Source organism: Talpa europaea (genome assembly GCF_964194135.1).
Source record: "Talpa europaea genome assembly, chromosome: 9".
NCBI lineage: Eukaryota > Metazoa > Chordata > Mammalia > Eulipotyphla > Talpidae > Talpa > Talpa europaea.
The window spans coordinates 13,334,339-13,358,051 of record NC_140076.1 but is presented as its reverse complement, the minus strand read 5'-3'; the positions used below and the strand labels follow the sequence as shown (position 1 = coordinate 13,358,051).

The following is a 23,713-nucleotide window of genomic DNA, read 5'->3' as shown; positions in this document are numbered from 1 at the left end:
GTCTTCCTATATATTGATTTCATCTTCACATAACTTGAATTTTGTCATTTCTCCCACATATTTAAAATTTTCCATGTAAAGTTTCATCTAAAACTATGAAAGTGTTTAAGCCTTAATAAAGATTTTGAAAATAGAGCAGAAAACACATAATGAAAGGGAAAATGAAATGGTAGAGGTATTTTTACCCATTTTATTAAAAATGTTTAAGTGTCTCCAAGTTCACACAGTAAATAAAGTGGCAGATTCTAATGTCCATAGTTGTTCATTTGGTCCATCCTTTTTTTCTTTAATATAATGGAACTTTTAGAACTTAATTTTCATAAAGTGATAAAATATGAAATCTAAAGGGGAAATTTAATAGATTTCCTAAAAATGATACTGGAAGTATTTTGTACTGAGAAAGAGGTTGGTTAAAGGTCACTCAAGACCTCACAACCGTTGTGACTCACAACAGTTCTCCAACCTGGCTCTCCAAACTTCAGTCTCACTATGTTGTGTATTGAGCGTATTCCCGTGAGAGAATTTGCAGGGTAGGGGGACTTGAGACAACACACTGATGGTTCAGGAATGCTTTTAGAAGCCCCAGGAATAAACTTTCTGTTGATAAGTTGAAACATATTTGTCTCCAGCTATTGACCTCTATATAAGACAATAGCTAGTTGCTGTGGATTTTTCTTTTAGGTTTTTTCCCTCTGAGTCCCCCTCACCCCACAATGTTGGTTGTTTATTGTATCGTTTCTATGTATTTAAGACAATTTCATCTTTTAAAGATGGTTCTTTTTTATTTGGAATAAAGAACAGGGCATGTAAGTCCTTTCATTGATAATTGACAGAGGAGTTTGTCAAGGCCTGTGTCTAGTTTTTGTAGGTCACCTTTCTCAATGCTGGAGAGTAAAGTAAAAAACTAATCTAGGGGTCAGAAAAATCTTATTTTTTTAAGACAGTGCTGCCTTATAGAATTGTGACTTGGTAGACTTCCTCATTTGTGTAAAGAGGTTTTAGAGCTGTACCCTGCCCCTCTTGTTTTACAAAGTAATTGCCAATGAGAATGCAATTAAAGGTAACACTGGAAAACTTTTCAAACCCTTTGACTTTTTTCCACCTTGTGCTTGCTTTTGGAAAGAACAGAATGTACTAGAATTTAAGATTATGAACTTGAGTCCATCATACTATACACTGCCAGCAAAAATATGTGACGAATTTAAAATACTGACTTAAGGTTTACTGTGGCTGACTTCAGCCCTTAGAGGATAGGTTCTCCAACATTTGGTTCTCACAAGTACAATGAATTGGGAAATCCCTGTCACCATACTTTGTGCAGGCTGAGCATATCTTTATTTGAAGTACCTTTCTAAGATAGGACATTGATATCGTTAACTTTGTTTCGCTTATCCGAAGCTGTTAAACTTTAGTTAAAAGGCTTTTTTCTACTCCCCTCAGCCCTCTGAACACTTAACCACTTTAGTCAGTCCCATGTTTTAAGTTTTGGTCAAAAACCAACAGACACCTAGCTTAGAACATTCACAGCATACCCCATCTGGTTCCACTCTTACGGGTTTCAGTTACCCACGATCAATCTGTCTGAAAATACTACATACAGGATTTTGAGGCCACATTCACATAACAGCACATTGTTATATAATTGTTACATTTTATTGTTAATATCTTAATGTGCCTAATAAACTTGGTATATATGTACGGGGTGGGGGGGGGGAATCGTATACATAGTTTGGTTATTTGTTGGTTTCCAGGCATTCACGGGGGTCTTGGAACATACATACCTTGTGGTAAGAGAACCACTATACCTGGTAACTCCAATGCAGTACAGAATTTGGCAGTCCTTTAATAGAAACCATGTTGGGAGTATAACAGGGGAAAAATTAAGACCCAAGTGTTGATTTCCTCTAGATCAGTTACAATCGTGCATGAGTTTCTATCAATGATGGTTCCAACAGGCTATACACCATCCATCCTAGTTTGTGTAAATACACTCACAATGACACAATCACCTGACAGTGTTTTTTAAAACATCTTGCTCCTTAGTCACACAGGACTATTAAAAAAGCAACTGTGGTTCTTGGGATTCCTCCAAAGGCCCCCTTGTAAAAATTAACAAGGACCTCTGTCAAGGCAGTTCTTTTGTGTTAACTCATCTTAGAATGGCGAAAAGAGGGATACATGATTAAGCTTTGTTTAGACCTTGACACAAAAGGAATTCATAAGCTTTATGACGTTTCCAAAGTGTTCTGTAGTCTTAATGTTAGCCCTGCTGAGAAGGAATAGTCAAAAGCAGTTAATTATACAACTGTTTAAGCCAAATGTCTACCTAAAAGCCAACAGTCTTGTCATGTTTCAGTTGGGTTAATTATGTGCATGTAAGATTAGGCAGTGTTAACCTTTTATAAAACAGAAACAATACAAAGAAAAAGCAATCTTAATTTCAAGCTTAAATTCATATTGTGTATGTTAAGTACTCTATAACTTGTCTTTAGGCTCTCATTATTTGACTTGGGCAGTATTATGTCATCTGAAATTATTTGGAAAACTATGACTTAGCATTCTGTTTAAAAATACCAAGAAAGCAGCCAAGTTAGAAAATAAGTTCTGAGAAGTTCTAAATTGATTCCACTCATACCCAATTTTTTTTTTTGCTGTTGTGTTAACTGTTACACTTAACATTTTACCTATTCTAAAGATAAATGCTATCAAGGTATTAGGTAAGAAATTACATCTTTTGCACAGTGGTCCCTGGGTTGCGCTGATGACAAAAATGTATACACTGGCATCACTATACTCACAGGTTACAAAAATTAGTCAAAGTCAAAATGCATATTTAAGGTTGGAGGGACCCTTTAATAGTTCATCTTTGGACTTAAAGTAGAAAAATCAAAAGCCCCATACTACATTTCACATCTCTTAAAAAATAGGAAGTGTTTTACAGCTTAAAATCTTGTTACATAAAGCTTATGCTAGCATTTTGAAATATAGATTACAATCTGATCAATTATACATACACTGGCACTTGAGCACAAGGGCAAACTTTAAAAACAAATTATTTTGGACCTCTAAAATTAGGCCATAATACTTTAAAAAAAAAAGTTGGTCTTACATTCAGCAAATTCATACTAAAATATTCTATTTTTGTGGGATAAATGCCAACAAAGTTTTATATATATGCTACAAGTTTACTACATAAATATTTACATGGCTCTTTCCTTAGGTACTTTAGTTTCACATTATAAACCCCCACTTTGAGCAAGCCTTGCAGGGAGGATTTGAGACCAGATCACTGTTAGAATAGCTTGTGCAGTGCTAAATACAAAAATGTATTTCATAAGCTACTCAGTGACCACCAAATACTGTTTCTATTTTAAAAAGAAAAAATAGTTTGACGTATTTGTTGGCAGGTACCTACCCACTGCATGTAAGAAACAGCCACTAATCACCACCATGCAGTTCATTAAAATGCAACTATTTAGAAAAATTCACATTTTCTTTTGTCAGTGCATCGGGTTGTTGGCATATTACTTGTTTAGATGTTTCTACACAGGCATTAAACTTTAAAATATTCAACTAATTTTCAGTCCCTGTATTTCAGGCACTCCTAATCAGGTTCACTAACATTCAATAAGTAAATCTAATCCATGAATGATAAATTAGTATTTTCTCTCAAATAGAAAAAAACAATTCCCTTCTCATTCCTGAAATCTAAACTTGATGGTTTAAGAATTACCCAATTCAGACTACTTAATGTCAAAAACAGTAATTTAGTCATTTTCAGTTGCACTGATAACTACCATTACATCACAGCGTATACAACACTTAATAAGGGAGATTAAGTCTAATTATATTTTCTTCATTAGCCAGTTTTACGGATTAATTCCCTAGTGAATTTGTCACCGAACAATTGACAACTACCCTGTAGATGCAACTAACTTTTAACATTAGTAATTTATTTTATACCTGGACTTTAAGTAAGGTTTTAAGTTGGAATGTCATTATTTCCTTATCAGAAGGATTAAAGGAAACAGGAACCCAGTGGCTTGGTGGCTTAGGCAAGACACTTGGTGATGGTGGCTCACTAAATTTGGCTCCAGCGTAGTTCTGATGATTAGTTTGAGACTTAAAAAATGAGGTGGGACTTGGTAAGCTAGAGTTCCAATTTTGATTATTTGGAAAGTTTTTGTTCTTCCCCCCATTTTGCATGGCCTGCCATGCAGCTGCTGATGAATTATAAGTATGTCCTCTCTCTTTTTTCTTATGAACAATCTTCATCTGGGAGTTCTGGTCCTTGGTCTTCTGTCTATTAAGCTGTTGTTGATTCTTACTAACATTTCTAGATTGTGGGGCTGGAGTGTTATACCTCTCTCCACCACCCATCTTCAGCTTCTTTGTCACCTATAAGTGAACAGAAACAAAGTACTGAGTAAAGCTCCATAAGAACTTAAAGACTTAAGCTTCTAGAGCTGCAATCCCACTGCCCACCTGTGACTATGCAGGTGCCTCTTTTCACCAACACTCTCCTCTGCAGGGCAGCAGCCTTCCTGCCTGCCGGTGACCTGTCAAGGCTGCCCACCTGCAACTATGCAGGCCTCACTTGGCAAACCTGACCCTTCTGGGGCAGCTCTTCCTGACGCTTCTGTCTATACAAGTGTCTTTAACTGTTTTAGCCCTTCCCTAATAAACCTGCCCTTTAAATATTTTTTAAAAAAGCTTCTTGAGCCCCCACTTGTAATTCCACATATCTTAGCTAACTCAAAAATGTTTTAGTCTACAGCTTTAATTTCATTAGTCACACTTCATTATTTGCACATCCTTTATTACCTTCCTAGGAAAAATGAGCATATCACAAAAATAATCCTCTAAAAATAAAGACAACTGATTTAGCAGGATAGGTGTTATAAAAAGGTTTTGCCCCATTACAATGTGAGTTTTTTATACCTTTCAGTCTGCTTTTCAGATTGCAGGATTTCCACGACCTGGCCTCTTCCTTGCTGCCAGGCCCAAGATAATAGATGTTGTTTTCTCACAGATCCTTTCCTTTGTCTCAATACATAAGTTTTCATGGGCCGATCTGCTGAGTTCAGCCTAGGCGCTAAGGCCAACATCTGAGTCTCCTCAGCGCACCAAGTTTGAGAGAAGTCCTAGCTAGAAAAGTGAAGATTTCATTATTTCAATTCAAAGACTGGTAAATACATCATTTACATTACAATTTGCTATGGAAATAACATGTTAACTTTGAAGAATAACTACTTCCTGAACTAAAAGGGAAAAAATGAGATGTTTCTGAAGATGGCTTTCTTTGATAATGTAACTATCATTTAACAATTCTCAGCTTTGAGATACCCGGAACGCCCTTGAGGAATTTTGGGACCGATGTCTGCATTTACCGCACCAAGTTAACTTTTTCCTGGGATCTTTTTTGAGTCTCACACGGCTCTAGTAACCAAAATGTTACGCCAAACTATGGAAGCAGTAGCCATTACAGCCATGCCAAAAAAATTGGCTTAATTTCCCGAGCAGATCGTGCGTTATGTCCCACTAGGCTTTCCCCATCTTTCGACACCATGTATCCGCTTTCACAAAGCCGCCTCTCCGCACGGCTACGTCACGCAAGGTGCGTCCCTAGTTGTGGACACTCCTTCCCCCTTAGGTAAGTTTCCACGAGCCACAGCCACCTCGGCGACGCTACATAAATAAAAGTGCCTCCCTACGGGGAGCACTAAGCCCCAAGTTTTCACGTGCTACTCCAAAAAGCCAAGTTACCAGACAATACGCCCTTCGAGAGTACGGGGGCCGCGCAGGCTGCTTCCGTAGCCCTGGACAACAGCGCGCGCCAGGAGAGCTGGGCCTTTCCCCGTGGCTCGTCCGGCGCGGCCGCCCCCGAGCTCGCCCCCGGCCCCAACAATGGGGAGCGCGGCCGCCAACATGGCCGCGCCCGCGGCGCCGCCGTCACTCACCGACTTCAAGCTCAGGACTACGGCGGCGGCGGCCCCTGCTCGGCGTCGAAGCCCCCCCCTTCCAGGGAGCGACGAGGTGCGGGACGAACAAGGCCCACGAGCACGGAGAAGCCAGCTGCCGAGCGCCTCCGCGTCCCCGCCGCGACCGCCGCCTCCTGCCTCTACAGACAAAATGGAGGCGGCGGTGCGCGCAGGAGCGGGCGGGGAGGCGCGGCGACCAATCCCGGCGCGCCGGCGCGGGGCCGGGCCAATGGGACGCGGGCCGCCGCCTGTTGCCGGGGCCGGCCGGGCGAGGGGCAGGCGGCGACGGCGGCGCGGGTTTGAAATCCTGCGGGAGAGGAGCATGTCGGGAGCGGCCGGGCCCCCGCGGGCGTTCTCCGGGCTCCGCGGGGCGCGACGGGCCCTGCCTCGGCGCCGGGCCGCCCTCGCGAGCCCCCGGGCAACTCCCGGGCCGCGGCCCCAGCAGCCGGCCGGGCCCCGCGCGCGCCCGGCGGCCCCCGCCCTGGAGCGCGGCGGCTGCCCCGGGGGCGCTGCTGGCCGCGGCCTGCGGTCCCGAGCCGAGTTCTGGGCCGTGCGCGGTTTTCGCAGAAGGGGGCGCGCCGGGTCGCCCCTGCTCCTCACTCCCTCGCTTTGCTGGGTCGCGGGACGCGGCTGCTCGTCCCCCGACGGCCCTGGCCTCGCGTCCCGGGTGCCCCCCGCGGCGCGCGCCCCCCGGCGCCCCCGGACCGGCGTGGTCGGGGCCTCGCCCGTGCCCGGCTGGTCCTCGCGGCCGGGGCAGCCCCGGGTCACACCGCAGGGACACCCTGGGGCGCGGCCGCTGCCCGCCCCGCACCCCTCGGCCGGCGAAGCGGGGCCCCGCGCATTCTACGGGCGCGAGAAAAGTTAGTAGCAAGAACGGGGGCGCCCTTATTCCCGGTTCTGCCCAATTGGGAAGTGAAAGGGGGAGAAGAGGTACCATCCCTCTGCTCGAGCCCGGAGGTGCGGGCAAGAGCCACGGGGAAACGGGAGTAAATGGATCGGCAACCCGAGAGGTTTTAAAAGGGAACCCCACTTTCTATGAACGTGGGAGGCACAGAATTTATAGATACTATTTCTTGTACGTTCCACATAATTCATTTTTTAATCTTCATTTTTTCGTTAACTTCATCTCCCACCTCTGTGCCCTTCTAGCCATGGACCTTACGTTTTTTTAAGACTTGCTACTGCGTTTTCAAAGAGGAGTTTGTTCATCAATTTAGTAAAATGCATAGAAGAGATTTTTGAGCATGGAACTTTCTGGCACTTACTGTACAAAAGTCAAATAAGATGTGCTGGTAAGTACTACTAGGTAACCAACTGCAAGTGTCATCTAGTTCCTAAAAATTCAAGGAGCTGGCTTAGACTTCCCGCCAGAAAACAGCCAGGCTGTATTTTATAGGTTCAAGACTTTGAATTCTGAAAAGACTCTTAAAATATAAATTGTACTATAATGGCTTGTAAAGTGAACAATTTGGTTTTCTCTGAGCGCTTTCTTCTTTGAGTCTCTTTTATAGCCATCCCAGTTGCCTTCCAGATTCATCCCTACTGAGCCTCCACCTTCCTGCCTTTTCTCTCTACCCTCCACAGAATCTGATTCTTACATTTTTTAATTTTTTTAGGTAACATTAATTCACTGTATATGATTTGGGGATACAGATTTTGTTACTTTAAAGAGAAAACAGTGGCCCCAAATTGTATTATACAATTCAACTGCCCTCTGAAATTTATCTGTGTAAACACACATGCAACTTACTCTACCATCCTTCCCCCTGTAACCAGAAAATGCTGGGGTGGGGCTGCCCTTCCCTGTCAGAAGCCAAGTGAACAGAGACGGAAATTGAATCTATAACCCGCACTTCATCCATCAGAAAGTCAGCGATGAGAGAACAGGGGCATTTTACCTTAAAAGTTCATTCTAACATCTCATCGCAAGCTCGCCTTCCTCTAGTGAACTAAACAAAGACAGTTAATCATAAGCGAACCTCCCACCACGCAGCCCATCGTGGTTGGCATCTCATCCTCATCATGTCCCCAGAGTTTGTTGTGGCCTCCTTGGTCATCTTGATGCAGGTACCCCCTATTTTCCGGGGCCTGAGAAAACATCTTTTCTCCTGATGGCGTCAATGTCCAACACTTCTTCAGACCTGACAGGGGCAGAACTCTCAGTTCAAAACAAGAGCTTCAGGGCCTCCCCGTTTGCACAGCGGGTTGAGCACAGCACTGTGAAGCTGTCCGCAGCCTCTGCAGCACGGGTTCGATTCCCCGCAGGCCTGGCAGACCTCTCCTGTCTTGCCTGCTTCTCCCCTCAGCAGTGTATTTCATCAGTCTGCCTGTTCTGCTCCCTGCTCTGTCTCTGGTGAATCCTCTCACCCTCCTGCAAGTCTGGCCTGTACCCCGGTTCTTGTATAAATAAATAAATAAATCTTAAAAAAAAAAAAACCTTAAGTGTTTGAAAAAAAAAATAAGAGGTTCAGTTCAAAGAAAGACATTAATCACATGGTGTTTGCATGTGTCCTATGCTGTATATGTATGTGCCAACTCCTATACTATACAACACTGTACTATTCCTATACTAGGTATGTTTCCCTTCCCTTCCTCACTAGCCCCATCACCCCCACCCCTAATTGTTTTGCTTACATAATTTCATTTAGTTTTACAAATTTGGGGGTAGGTGCTTTTTTTAAAGATTGATTTATTTATGCATACAAGAACTGGGGTGTAAGCCAGAGGTGTGGGAGGTGAGAGGATTCACCAGAGAGAGTGGGGAGCAGAACAGACAGATGTACTGAAAGACACTGCTGAGGAGAGCAGCACTGCTGTGCCATGTGGGTTGCTCCCTGGCCAGCCGGGGATCCATCAGGGATGGAACTCGTACTGTAATGCCTGGCAGTAGCTTGATAGCACTGTCTTTAACCACCTGGGAGGTCTAGTAGGTGCTATTTTGATCTCAACTGTACCAGTGAAGAATATGAGACTCAGTTGAAAGTCATGGACTAAGACCCCTGAGCCCAGGCTCTATGCTCCTTGACACCCAGGGCCTGAGAAGGTGCTTTGCCCAGAGCAGACACTGACTATTGGCAGGACTGCCAGGGCTGCTTGAGCAGTATAAAGCTTGCTGTCTGTCATCCTGCTGTCTGGCAGAGTCAGGCTGCCCTCAAGAGAGCGCTGTTAAAGCCGTGAGCATGTCCCGGATGCCCAGGGGCCTCTCAGTACAGTTCTAGCCTGATCCTCCATTAATATTTACCAAGCGCCCACAACAGCTTAGAACTGGAAAACAAAATCATGCCCTCCTCAGGACATCTGATACAACTTCTGCCTGTCCCCTGCTGCTTTTTAAACTCAGTTCCACCTATACAATCCAATGAGAGGTTCTCGTAGGAAAATGTTGATGCAAACAGCTCACAGGATGTAAATCAGCCAATGCACCAAAAGCATAATAAATATGAGTGTTCAATACCAAACATCTATTTAATGAAGATTCATCTGGTGCAGGCACTCTGCCAACCCCTGGAGATACGACAGTGAATGAGGTTCTATCCAGCCCTAAAGGAACTCAAAAATATCCCCTTTACTGTTTATCTGAGAAGAAATCTGGTGTCTGGGAACATTCATTTCCTCAGTGCTTGCCCTGAGAATCAACGACAGGCTATGACGATTATAAACACAGTAATCAATCTACAGACACAGCTAAGGAGGTGCAGGTTAGTTAGAGGCATTGTACCGTGATCCTGGGGGATGGAAGGGGTGGGGTGAAATTCTTTCTCAGGAGAGTGTTTTGAATAATGCATCCATGGGAGCCCAAATCAACAAACCTGTTACATAAACCTAGTCTGTAAAGTGAGATGAAGTGACCCAAAAAGAAAATCAATCTGAAGGTCTAGCTTTGAAAAACTGGCAAAGTTGCAGGCCGACGCTTTTTGTATTTTAGACCCCATGAGTATGAGGGCACCAGAAACAATCACACAGGTTTACCAAGCCTTTGGGACAGTTCTCTGGTAGGACTGGCTGGCTGTTTTGATTATTTTTCTTCCTCACACTCCCCTGTGAATTCAGAGTACAACTTTGAATGCCTGCAGTTCTGTCAGCCAATGGCTTGAGTGAGGTGAAAGGCCCACTGGTGTTTTGATCTGTCTTAGGCCTCTTGACCTTGTTGCCCAGCTGCTATCCAAATACACACCCTCACATACCATGAATTTGTTTCCTGGGGAAGCAGCTGCTGCGTTCCTCAGTTGCTCACACATTCCTGGGCAGTTGCAAATCTGTTCTTAGCATGACAGCCAATTCAGAGTAATTACTAAATGGGGCACAGGAAGTCAATGCTTACATCCCCACTCCCTGTGACTCCCACCCAAGGGTTTTCTTCTTCTTCTTTTTTTAGAGGCATGTATTTTTATTTATTTATTTATTTCTTGTTTATTTGTTTGTTTATACATGCACTGGGTACAGTCAGAAGCACGGGAGGGTGAGAGAATTCACCAGAGCCAGAGCGGGGAGCAGAGCAGGCAGAAGGACCGAAGTACACTGCTGAGGAGAGCAGCGGGCGGCAGGAGAGGTCTGCGCGCCATGTGGGACCCTCCTTCGGTGGCCGGGGAGCAGCTGGGGATCGAACCGGCGCCGCAGAGGCCGCGCCACAGGCAGCTTCGCAACCCAGCGCTCAACCGCTGCGCCACCGGGGAGGCCCTCTTTTTTTTTTTTTTTAAAGATATATTTATGCATATAAGAGCCGGAGTCCAGGCCAGAGATTCGGTGGATGAGAGGATTCACCAGAGACAGAGTGGGGAGCAGAACAGGCAGATCTACTGAAATACACTGCTCCCCTCAGCAGTGCTTTTAGTCTGTCTGCCTGTTCTGCTCCCCACTCTGTCTTTGGTGAATCCTCTCACCCTCCTGAGCCTCTGGCCTATACCCCAGCTCTTGTATAAATTAAAAAAATAATAATAAAGGATTCTGATGCCTGGAGTCCCTCCCCAGAATCAGTCCCTCCCAAAATAAGCTTTGAGGATGGGTTCTCCAGTGTTCCATTTCCAGCTGCAGGGTGGCAGATTACAGCACTCCAAAATAGGCCACTTTGAAAGAAGATTCTTTTGAGATAAAGGCATTCGAAAAATAGCAGGTATAACATGGACTCTGTGATTCCCACCCCTGCTGTTCTTCCTGAAAACAGGAGAGGTTTCCCATGTGAAAGAACTCCTCCTACATTAGGAGGAAAGACACATTCCTGATCAACAATGGGGAGTTAAAGCAGAATTCTGTACAAACATCTTGTTAAACTACCCATCTTCCTTTAGCCTCCAAATACATTTCAGTTATTTTTTTCTAGTTGTCTCTTTTTGTTTGATCTAGTATAAAAGCATTTAGACTTTGTCATTTATTTGGGTCTTCATTTCTTTATGAAATCTGTCACGTAAAACTTAGATTAAATACTTTTGCATGCTTTTCTGTCTGTGTCAGCTTAATTCTCAGTCTTACCTGAAGATTGTGAGAGGTTAGAGATAAGGTTTTGCCACCTCTCTACAACTGGTTCCAATATCTCAGTCTGGCAGACAACTACTAGTCTTAAATTCTCCTGTTAGGGGGAAAGGATGTCCTGAGCTAATCCCATACAGGCTTTGTGGACATCACCCCCACTCCAGACTAAAGCCATCAAGACATTGGGAAAGACAAATCCCTTCACCACCAAAGGGAGGGTGGCTGGGACCTGAGGGTGGAGTTGGGCAGCCAGGTTGGATATAAAAACCAAACACGTGGGCCTTGGGGGGGCTCGCTGTCGCTCACCTCCTGGCTACACAGCTCCTGGCTTGCAGCCAGCTCTCAGAGCGCCATTTTGGGATTCCTGATCGACGGATCGGGTAGGACTCATTTAAAACTTTGTCTCCCCAAGACAAGGATGTCCACTCTCACCACTACTTTTCAATATAATATTGGAAGTCCTAGCCAGGGCAATAAGACAAGAGAAAGACATCCAAGGAATCCAAATAGGAAAAGAAGAAGTCAAACTATCACTATTTGCAGACGATATGATATTATACATAGAGAACCCCAAAAACTCCACAGAAAAACTAATTCAACTCATCAATCAGTTCAGTAAAGTGGCAGGATACAAAATCAACACGCAAAAGTCAGTAGCCTTCCTATACACAAACAATAAATCTGAAGAAGAAGAAATCAAAAAAACCATCCCTTTTGTTATTGAAACAAAAAAAATCAAATATTTGGGAATAAATCTAACAAAAGAGGTAAAGGACCTATACAAAGAAAACTATAAAACACTGTTAAAAGAAATAGAAGAAGACACAAAGAAATGGAAAAACATCCCCTGCTCATGGATTGGAAGAATAAACATTATTAAAAATGGCCATCCTTCCAAAAGCAATATACAGATTCAATTCTATTCCAATGAAAATTTCAATGTCATTCTTCAAAGAAATAGAACAATTATTGATGAAATTCATATGGAATCACAAAAAACCCTGAATAGCCAAAGCTCTCCTGAAAAAAAAAGAAGGGAATGGAGGCATCACACTCCCAGACTTCAAACTCTACTACAAAGCCATAATCATCAAAACTGCATGGTATTGGAACAAGAACAGACATACAGACCAATGGAATCGAATAGAAAATCCAGAAATAAACCCACAGATTTATGGTCAACTAATCTTTGACAAAGGAGCAAAGACTATGCATTGGAGCAAAGAAAGTTTGTTCAATAAGTGGTGCTGGGAAAACTGGGTCGCTACATGCAAAAGAATGAAGCTTGACCACTACCTCACACCATACACAAAAATCAACTCAAAATGGATTAAAGAACTAGACATAAGACCTGAAACCATAAAATATATAGAAGGAAATATAGGCGAAACACTACGTGATTTGCACATCAAAGACATCTTTACAGACACATCACCCAAAGCAGTGATAGTGAAGGCAAAGATAAACAGCTGGGACTACATCAAATTAAAGAGCTTCTGCACAGCAAAAGAGACAATAACAAAAAGAAAGAGAAACCCCACCAACTGGGAGAACATTTTTGCACCCAACACTAATGATAAAGGACTGATCACAAAAATCTGCAAAGAGCTGATGAGACTCAACAACAACAAAGAAAATAATCCAGTCAAAAAATGGGCAGAAGAGCTAAAAAGAAACTTCTCTGAAGAGGAAACGCAAATGGCCAACAGGCATATGAAAAAATGTTCAACATCACATGTAATCAGGGAAATGCAAATCAAAACTACCATGAGATACCATCTTACACCAGTGAGAATGGCACATATTAAAAAAACTAGCAACAACAAATGTTGGCGAGGGTGTGGAGAAAAAGGAACTCTCCTGCACTGTTGGTGGGAGTGCAAACTGGTCCAACCACTGTGGAAAGCTGTGTGGAGATTTCTGGACCTACTAAACATAGAGCTTCCATATGATCCAGCAATTCCACTCCTAGGTATTTACCCAAAGGACACAGAAACATCAATTCCAAAGAACACCTGCACCCCTATGTTTATAGCAGCACTGTTTACAATAGCTAAGCTTTGGAAACAACCCAAATGCCCAAAAATAGATGACTGGATCAAGAAGATGTGGTACATATATACCATGGAATATTACTCAGCATTCAAAAAAGATAAACACATGCAATTTGCAGCAACGTGGATGGCGCTGGAAGGGATCATGCTCAGCGAAATAAGCCAAAAAGAAAAAGAAAAATACCGGATGGTCTCACTCATAGCAGGAATCTAGAAAACTTAAATAAGGGACCAGGAAAATGAATAACTATAAGAAAGTGAAAATCAAAATCAACAAAAAACTATGAACCAGAGACACTTTTAGGGGGGCGGGGGCGGGAGGGGAGGGATTGGGGTCAGAATGGGGGGGCTGCAATTGTATGGGGAATATAACAATAAAATTTATTATCTAAAAAAAAAAAATAATAAAAAAATAAATAAAACTTTGTCTCCCACTTTTCTCCCTGAGCTGTACATTTCCTCCTTTCCCCTTCCCTTGTAAATAAACCTTTTATTAATCTTTCGCGTGTGCCTGCAGTAGAGCATTGATAAGTCCTTTTAAGCGCGCAGGTGAGGACCCACAGTCAGGCACCCCGTTTTGTATCGGGGTTGCTCTACAACACTCCTAAGGGCAATCCCCGGTACCGGGGGTGTGTGTGAAGGGGTGAAGGGGACTCTCTTTGTCTTCTGTGATCCTCAAAGGTGATGAGTATATCAAACCCCCCCCCAAAAAAAAAAACTGAGAAACTATGGGCCTCCCCGGTGGCGCAGCGGTTGAGCACTGGGTTGCGAAGCTGCTCGCAGCCTCTGCGGCGCCGGTTCGATCCCCGGCTGCTCCCCGGCCACCGGAGGAGGGTCCCACATGGCGCGCAGACCTCTCCTGCCGCCCGCTGCTCCCCTCAGCAGTGTACTTCAGTCCTTCTGCCTGTTCTGCTCCCCGCTCTGGCTGTGGTGAATTCTCTCACCCGCCCGCGCTTCTGACTGTACCCAGTGCATGTATAAACAAAACAAATAAATAAATAAATAAAACATGCCTCTATTTAAAAAAAAAAAAAAAAAAAACTGAGAAACTAGCTCCTGAACACCCAGAGTAATTTAGATCAATTTTTAAAGTATTTACTACACACGTGGAACCCCAGCTTCTATTTTCAGACCTATTGCTGGTCTGTTCAAGCTGTCCATTTTTTTGCCCCCTCCAGAGTCTGAGGTCCCCATCCTTCTGAAGCTGTGTGAACAGAGATGGATGACAACCTTGATAAGAACGGCCAAAACAGCCCCAGACTGGCAACTGGGTTAATAATAAGGAAATCTGGAACACTCACTGAACAAAAGGTAATGGAACATGGGAGCCATCTGTTTACGTGTGAGACTGTGGCAATACCTATCCCCAGCTGCTCACACCCAGGGCATGAAGAAGAAACACAATCATCACCTCAGAATAACGAAAAGCTCTAAAGAGAATCAAATAAGATCTGAAATCGTTTAACTTCCCACATTGTGTTTGCACAGTATGATAATCTCTGGATTCCTGTCGACCATTTGTCCTTATCTATTCCAACTTGTGTTGCATTGTATGTAGCGCCTGGCATTTTTAACATATCCTAATCCATGCTGCCAGAGTACTTTCATGTTCATTGTCTCGCCTCAGCCCTACATCTCTCCACAGGATTGCCAAGCTACAGATGAAGGAGCTCAAAGAGACGCCTTCAAGTCTGCAACAAAAATCTTAGTTTTTATTAGGGATTGTCTTGTTACATAAATAACATATTCACTATCGAAAAGGCAGATAAACAAGAAGATAAACTAAAAATGACTCGGTCTTACTTCCTAGAGATAAGCCCTGTTAACATTTAAATGTTAAGTGTCCTTCCTGTCCTTTTTTCCTCCACGAGAGGAGTAAGTGTAGCGTGGTGAGAACAGAGACCCCAAGCCCATCCGGAGTCAAATCTTCCCTCTGTGACTTACTAACATCCGACCTTGGCGGCCTTTGTAACTTCTCTGAGTTTCAGTTTCCTTATATGTAGAGTGGGAACAATAACAATCCCTAGAAGCATAAGGATGTAATAACTCAAACTCTTGGAAGTAATTGGAACAGAGCCGTCCTTCGTGGCGCAAGGGGTTAAGTCTCAGCACTATGAAGCTGTCTGTGGGCAGCCATTGCAACATGACTTCGATCCCCTGCCAGGGAGCTACCCACATGGCGCAGCAGACCTCTCCTGTCTCACCAGGTGCTTTCCTCAGCAGTGTATTTGGGTCAGTCTGCCTGTTCTATTCCCCACTCTGTCTCTGATGAGTCCTCTTGTAACAGGGTGGTCCCCAGGAAAGGGGGAGGTTCCCTGCCCCACCCAAGGGAGGGTGGAGCTGAGCAGGAAGAGGAGAAGCTGAAGAAGAGACTGAGGAAGGAAGCAGGATGGAGCCAGGAGACCTGGAGGAGGCACATGGAGCTTAGAGACACGTGAAGAAGCTGCGCTTGTCTTTTGGTCGTGGACTGGGTGACACAGATGTGGGTGAGACCCATGGGGAGGTGACCATGGCAGCTTTTATCTTGATGTTGATTTTGCTCTTTTCCTTCCGGGCTTGTCTGGTTGTTTCTGACCCTTTTCTGTGGGTCCCCACTGGAAGATGCTTTAGACTTGTGGCAGGCTTTGGGGCCTTGCTCTGGGCCAATCCCATATGGATGGACTTTTACCCACGAGGGGATGGGTAACTTTGGGTGCTTCATTTAGAAACTAGACTCTTTGCCTTACCTGTATTGTTTCCTAGTTTTATTAAAGTTCCTTCCCATTAAAGTCTCATATGTTTTGTGTTGATGCGGCGGATGGCAGAACCCATTTAGAATAGGCAGGTTTGCGGGGCTTGGGCTGCCCCTCTCCCTGTCCTATAACACTCTCACCCCCCCGTCCCCCACACCCCTGGCCTAATAAATGAAATAATATTTTTTCAAAATGGGAATAAATCATATTCTGTTATTACCTGACCTTTTTTTACTTTTTAAATCACAATATTGTGATCATGTTGCATGTATACACACCTATACCAGTGTTAACAGAGTTTTATGATTATCTGCCATTGACCTTGTCAGCCTCTACTCTTCCTTCCAATTTTTTTATATTATATGCTGAGCTGACTATTCTTATAGATAAGTCTTCAATTCCTTAAATAAGTGTCCTTTAAGGAAATTCCTACATGAGAAATTACTAGGCTAAATATAGCAGACTTTTGATTGAAGATCTCACCCTCAGACTAAAAGTCAAGTCTTGGGCTTCTGGCTTGGAGGTCCTTTTCTCCCTCCTTGTTATTTTTGGTTGTTTCTCTGATATCGGATTTTAAGAGAACTGGGCGAACTTATCTAGAAGGAAAATAGTCCAAAGAATTTTAGAGATTGCATGTGATATGTGATTCCTTTAAGAAATATGCCTGAGGGATAGCCTTTTCTTAAGAGGAACTTGATGCTAATAAAGTCTACTTATTCATCACAGTTGATAGCCTCCGAAGCTGTGGATTAGGCAGCTAATAAGCTACAAACATCAGGAGCCTTCCGCTGACTCAGACAAGCACATGGTTGTTCTCTGCTCCACTGTTTGAGAAGACAGTATGTGTCAAGCTTCTGCTGCCCAAGAGGCTCTGTTTTGCCACAGCAGAAAAAAACACACAGGTTGACAATAGTTTAATAGGTGGCTAAGGCTGCTTGGCCTGGTGGACACCATGATACAGCTGCCACTCGGGACAGCAGGCAAGAGTCTCCAGTAAGCTCACAACCTCTAAAGCACAGGCAGGTGAAATAATTTGCCCAAGGATAGTCTGACTCCAGTTCACCATAGCTGAACCATTATTCTTATATCATCTCCTTGTCTTTAACTGACATATCTTTATTTTACTTTGGTATATCTACCACCTTCCGCAGTTCAAAGGTATGAGCCTTTGCATCTGTGTACCTTTCATTAAATAATAGCAGTGTTGAGCACTTTACTATGAGCAAGTCTCTGTACTAGGCAACTTATAGGTGCGCTCTTAGCCTCTGTGGATGCTGCTACGTGGGACTATATTCCTAGGAAGCGCTTAGAAGACAGCTTGCTCTGGATAGGGATGGGGTCACCTTTCTAAGCCCAGGCTCTCATCAGCCCTGTGTTCTATTTTTTTTTTTAAGATTTATTTATGCATACAAGAACTGGGGTTTAGGCCAGAAGTGCAGGGGGTGAGAGGATTCACCAGAGTGGAGAGCAGAACAGGCAGATGTATTGAAATAACACTGCTGAGGGGAGCAGTGGGTGAGACAGGAGAGGTCTGCTGTGCCATGTGGGTCAGCTCCCATGCCACAGTGGCTAGCGATAGCTCTGAGAGTTTAACCCCTGCGCCACCAGGGAGGCCTAACCCTGTGTTCTTAATGCCTGTTAGAAAGGAAGTGAGAAAAACTGGAGCATCTGTGGTAAGCTGAGGGAGTTGCAGCAGCCGCCAGCCTGAGGAGGATTGCCCACCTGCAAGAATGAGAGTGGGTGAACTGATGAGAAGTTGCTGAAGAACCACTAAGAGTGCCCATGAAAGATAGGGGCAGCTTCAGGCGTCTGTCAAGCCAGGCAAACAAGAAGCCATCAGATAAGGGTTCTGCTCCGAAGGAAACTTCTTGCTCTCCTTTCCCCTCCTCCCTCCCTGGCTGCAACTCTAGAAATATCCCAGACTATGGCCAATAAGCTACAGAAGGAAGAATGAGGAAGATGAAAGCATTCCATGCTCAATTAAGTTCAGACTTCTGATTATGACCTGGACAGGTCAATTTCAACTATTGAGTTGATGCTGAGTTTAGAATTTAGAATGACCACAGAATTCTGTTTACCCCCCTCCAAAAAAAAGAATGATAATAAAATAGCAACTGGTATGGCACAGACACCACCCAATCAGACATTGAACTAATCAAAATTAGACAACCAGTCGGATTTAGAGCAAAATCTCAGGTGATTGCTCATGAGTAGCATGAACTCTTTCAGCTATATTTATCACTAGTCAAATGACTTTGCGATACCCTATTTTGGTTTAAAGTCAACTGATTATGGAAGTTTGCCACCCTTTATGGAAAAAATAAGGACAAACACACTAACATAAAAATGTTGAAGAATTTCCCTGCTGGCTACTCTGGAAACTATTGGGATGGATTCTCTAAGCGTCTTTAAGAAGGACCACATCTGTGGGGGAAGCTTATAGACCCAATTTCATGGGCCTTATCTCTTCTGAACTTCCCCAGAATTTCTGGGTCAGTTCACACACATGAAAACTGTGTAAAAACAAGTTTACACAGAACCTCTTGGTCTGAAAGAGTTCTTCTTTCAAGTAACTCCACCCTCACCTCCTCCCCAGCCAAATTCTCCCACTTGCCAATGAAAGGCCTCCTTGCCACCAGCGAAAGAACACACCAGGGAGCGTCTGATGGAATCCAAACAATGGCTTCTCTTTTCCCCTTCTTTCACGACCACATCTGCAAACTCTCAGAAAGAAAATGTTGGTTTGAATCGTGAAGCCCAGGGCAGAAAGCTTAACTTAGAACTGTTTCAGAAATGTTGACATCTTTTTAAAATGTGTTTTTAAAAGGTGTCCTTGTTTTCATTACATTTTCTACAAATAGATATAATTGCCTTCAGCTTCAAAGGGGAATTTACTCCATCCCCATTTTTTCTTCAGTGTCCCAATTCAGGCCTTGGAGCTGGGTCAGATGCTGTTCAGGGGCAGAGATGATTCAAACATGGCCTTGCCTGTAAGGAGTTTTTGATAGTAGGATCCAGAAATAGGAACAACTGTGGTTAACTAAAACAGAACATGCCATGTGCAATGAGAGAGCTGCAAATAGGCATAAAAAGGTTTCCTCACCTTGGCATACGGCACTACTTTCATTTACAGATGCCTTTTCACTTGCTTTCACAAGCTCTCACCAGAGCTTCAACCGCCTTTGCCCCCTCCACCACCTGGGTTAGCACAATGGTAAGAGCATGAGTTCTGGGCTAGGCACCCTGGCCTGGAATCCCTGCTCCGCCATCCACATGCTGCATAGCCCCAGGCTGTGGGTCTGCTACTCCTAGGCAGCCTATTCAGCTACCATTTTGTCACCTGAACAAGGTCAAAATGGCCCGGCCAGTTAAGAACAGAAGCCCAATCCTTCAGCCCTTCAAATCAAACAAGAGCACAAAGCTGAATCACACTGGGAAGGTTGTGCATCACAAGGTATGTTCAAAATGCTCAGGGGGCTGAGGACCGATGCATAACATGTGCATCAGGTGGTATGACCGGAACACCCAGGGGGCTGAGGGCCGATGCATAACATGTACTTCATGAGGTATGTCCGGAATGCCCGGGGGCTGAGGGCCGATGCATAACACATACTCCCAACTTATACATCACGAGGTATGACCAGGAGCACGGGGGGGGGGGGGGGGGGGGGCGCGAGGACCGATGTATGACAAGGGACCCCAGAAGCTGATCAGAGAAGCGCCTTGTTGATAAGATTAGAACCATGGCTGGCGGGCCTCCCCGGTGGCGCAGCGGTTGAGCGCTGGGTTGCGAAGCTGCCCGCAGCCTCTGCGGTGCTGGTTCGATCCCCGGCTGCTCCCCGGCCACCAGAGGAGGGTCCCACATGGCGCGCAGACCTCTCCTGCTGCCCGCTGCTCCCCTCAGCAGTGTACTTCGGTCCTTCTGCCTGCTCTGCTCCCTGCTCTGGCTCTGGTGAATTCTCTCACCCTCCCGTGCTTCTGACTGCACCCAGTGCATGTATAAACAAAAACAAACAAACAAACAAATAAATAAATAAAACATGCCTCTATTTTAAAAAAAAAAAAAAAAAAAAAAGAACCATGGCTGGGGATTAGGGTGTATCATCAAGTAGATAAGAAGTGCCTGGAGGGAAGACTCACAATCCCTAATCTTCTACACCCTTCCCCTTTCTTTAATCCCCTTAATCTCCTTACAACCAATTATGTGTGTCAATAAAAGGGCCAGGATCTTGCTCTTCAGCAGCATCTTGCATTGTGCAGCCTGCTCCATGACTCCCGTTTGTCAGTGTGGTGTTGTCTGTCGCAACACCAGGCCAGTCTCTTAACATCTCTAAGACGTTATCCTGATGGGTAAATGAAGATTAGAATATTCTCTGCCTCCTTGGGTGGTTGCTATGATTAAATGAAGTGGTGTGTTCAAAGGCTCAGTACACAGCACATACAGATCATCTAATAAATGTTGGCCATGCATTTCCATTTTATGAATCAGAGCGTTGAGGTTAACCCCAGAATATTCACCTAGTAAGTGAGAACCCTGACTTCTGAATCCAACTCCAGCACTCTTTGTGGTTCAGTGGCCTGAAAGCTATGATTCCAGAACCTAGACTGGGGGCAGGGGATAGTTCAGGGAGGTCTCCTAGGATGGTTTGAGGTGGAGATTTCTTGAGCCCTGGTATCATCATCTTATGGTTATTTCCAACCATTCAGTTTGTCTCCTTTTAGCTGTATCGGTGTAATTTCTTTCTTCATATAGAACATTCAGGTGCCTTTAATGGTTCCCACCTCTGTGTTCCCAAATGCATCCCCAAATTTCTATTATAACTGTCATCTGGGGTATTTGGGTCACCTGCTATTACTGTTATTGTTGCTGCATAATTAATCTCCCCAAAGCTTAGTGGTTTAAAGCAACAGCAATCACTTTATTAGCACTCAAGATTTCTGTGGGTCAGGAACTCAGGAAGGGTTGGCCAGGTGTGACTTGAGGTTTGCCACAGGGCTGCTGTGGTAAACATGGATGAAGCTGGCATGGCAGGCAGCTGGCCGGGCATCTCCTGCGTGATGTGCTCCTCCCTGGGTTCCCGCCATGGGACAAGTCTGGGCTCCCCTCCTCAGGACACCTAGTGGCCTAGGTGATAGCTGGAGGCTTCAAGAGCCTCCCATTCTCCCAATCTCAAGATGTCCTGGGCGTTATGCTTTTTCAAATTGTTACTGAAATACAGAGTTATTATCACGATTGCACTGTGCTTTGTCCTTGCAGAAGACACAACTCTGAATCTTCCATGTTATTGGGAGTAATCGATAATGTAAAAAAATGAAATGTACGGCCCCAAAGCCTAATTTAACCAATACTCACATTAAAAAAAAAAAAAAAGTCACACAATGCCGCTTCTGACATGCTCTGTTGGCTGAAATGGCCACAAAAGTCTTCCTAATTTCAAGGGTAGAGTTTTGTTAAGGAGATTACTACTCAGTCTACTGTGGCATAGTTTTTTTTTTCTTTAATTTTTTTTTAATTTTTTTACATCATTGTTCATTTTTAAACAATATTTGCTTCCCCCCACCTCCTCAGGTGTAGTCCCCATAGAGTTTCCTTCTCCAATGCACCCAAGCACCATCACCTCAGCCCCCTGTGCTCCCTCTGATCCCTCTCCTGCCTCCTCCCCTGCAGTATGTCTCTGATTTATAATTGTCTGTTTTTTACTTTGTTGTGTTTTGTACTGTTATTATTTTTTTACACTAATGTCTTATTTGGCTCCCCTATATTCCCGTTATAAGTGAAAATTCTCTTCAGATCGCAAAAATCTTTCACCTTTTACTGTGGCATAGTTAATCAACATTCTTTTCCTGGAGGTTCAAGACCCATTTCTTTTGAAGTCTGCACTGAGGCCTTGAGTGCTGAGGCCTTGGGTGTTGGGGCCTTTTTGCAACTCTCTTTGCCTTCCCTCTACTTCTCTGAATTCTTTCTGGCCGGGGCGTGGTTGGAGAGTGAAAGGCAGGTTCTCCCCACTCTGCCCAGGTGGGAGTGGGGTTATCACCCCTTGTAGATACCCAGGGCCCTTCTCACGAGTCTTGCTGCCTTGTCTCGCTGACCACTCCAACTCAGTGCCTGGGCCCTGAACATGTCTCGTGCTGTATTTTCTCCTTCATGGCCCCAAGGACAGCTCTGGACACATAAAAAAACAAATACGTTGCAGCCCAGTGACTACTGTGTCCACTTAAGAGAAAGACAAAACCAGATTGAGAAGTGAGACTTCTGGCATAACAGGGGAAACTTCCTCTAGGAAAAAGGAATTGGGTCAGGCCTAGAAGAAGTCAAGGTCAAATCAACAGGCAGAAGGTAGAGGGCACTGCAGGCCGGGAGTTCAGCATTATCCAAGCATGGAGGCAGAAATGTGCAGGCAGATTAGTGTCCAGACCTAACCGGGAGGCCTCCAACAAAGGTTTTTCAAATTTCAGTTTATACCCATTGGGGGGTGAGAAAAATGATTTCTTTGGCTACAAATAGCACCTTTTTAAATGAAGTACAGTAGATTAGAAGAGAATATGATAGAAAGGAAACCATCAATTAATACCCCACATAGTAAGGATTATTGCCATTTCATGAAATTAATGTTACAATTTTATATATAGTATACAATATTATAAATGCACAGGGTTATAATGTAAAATTAATTTTTATGGATTACTATCAAAAAATGTTGAAGTTCTACAAAAGTGTTTCTTCGTACTATAGTGTAGGGATTGGCTATTGGAAAACAGTGAGTTATATGTCTCTTTCAAGTACCTCTACTTGGAAGACCTCTTCCAAGTGACTCTACATGTCTCTCCTTCACATGTCTCTTCCAAGCCTCTCTTCCAAGTCTCTCCCAGCAATACCACTTCCCTTTATATATCCACCTTCCCATTCAGGAAGTCCGGTTCACAGCAGGTTGGGACTTGTAATCCAAGGTGGCTGCATGGAAGTGGAGGCAAGGAAAAATGGCATCCATTCAGTGCTTCACCCTTTGTTGTGAAGATTCCATTGTAACATGCTCTCCAGTTGGTCACAGGCCTTGATTCTATAATGTAATACCCAGGTTCTCTATCTGCCCCTACACAGTTGTGTTTGCAATACTTGCCTAAGTTTCATCAGATTCTTAAAGGGGGACATGATCCTAAATAACCAATAACCTTGGAACTATACTCCAAGGATGCTAAAACCAAATTTGCAACTGCCACTGCTCTACTTACACCATTGCAGACCTCCTTCATTCATTGTCCCTCACACTTCTTCCTACTCAGCTTATATGCAACTTCAGAATCTTTCTCAACACTGTTCTAGGCAGCAACCACAAAAATATCAGACATGGCAAGATAAGATAAAATCTCTCTGCCACAGCTGGAATCCCAATCACCTCATCTTCCAGAGGAGACTAAGGCCCAGAAAAGGGGGAAGTGGCTTACCCAAGGTCTGCACAGCATTGCCAAGTCTCTCCTTATG

At 44.2% G+C, this 23,713-nt stretch overlaps 1 protein-coding gene across 1 annotated transcript; it reads right to left on the bottom strand.

Annotated features, from left to right (window-relative positions):
* Positions 1–3,957: 3,957 nt before the first annotated feature.
* PNRC2 (proline rich nuclear receptor coactivator 2) lies at positions 3,958–4,380 on the bottom strand (the record flags this gene model as incomplete). Its single annotated transcript, XM_084242007.1, has 1 exon — positions 3,958–4,380. One exon carries the CDS (start codon positions 4,378–4,380, stop codon positions 3,958–3,960), a length of 423 nt encoding a protein of 140 aa, XP_084098133.1.
* Between the last annotated feature and the right edge of the window lie 19,333 nt (positions 4,381–23,713).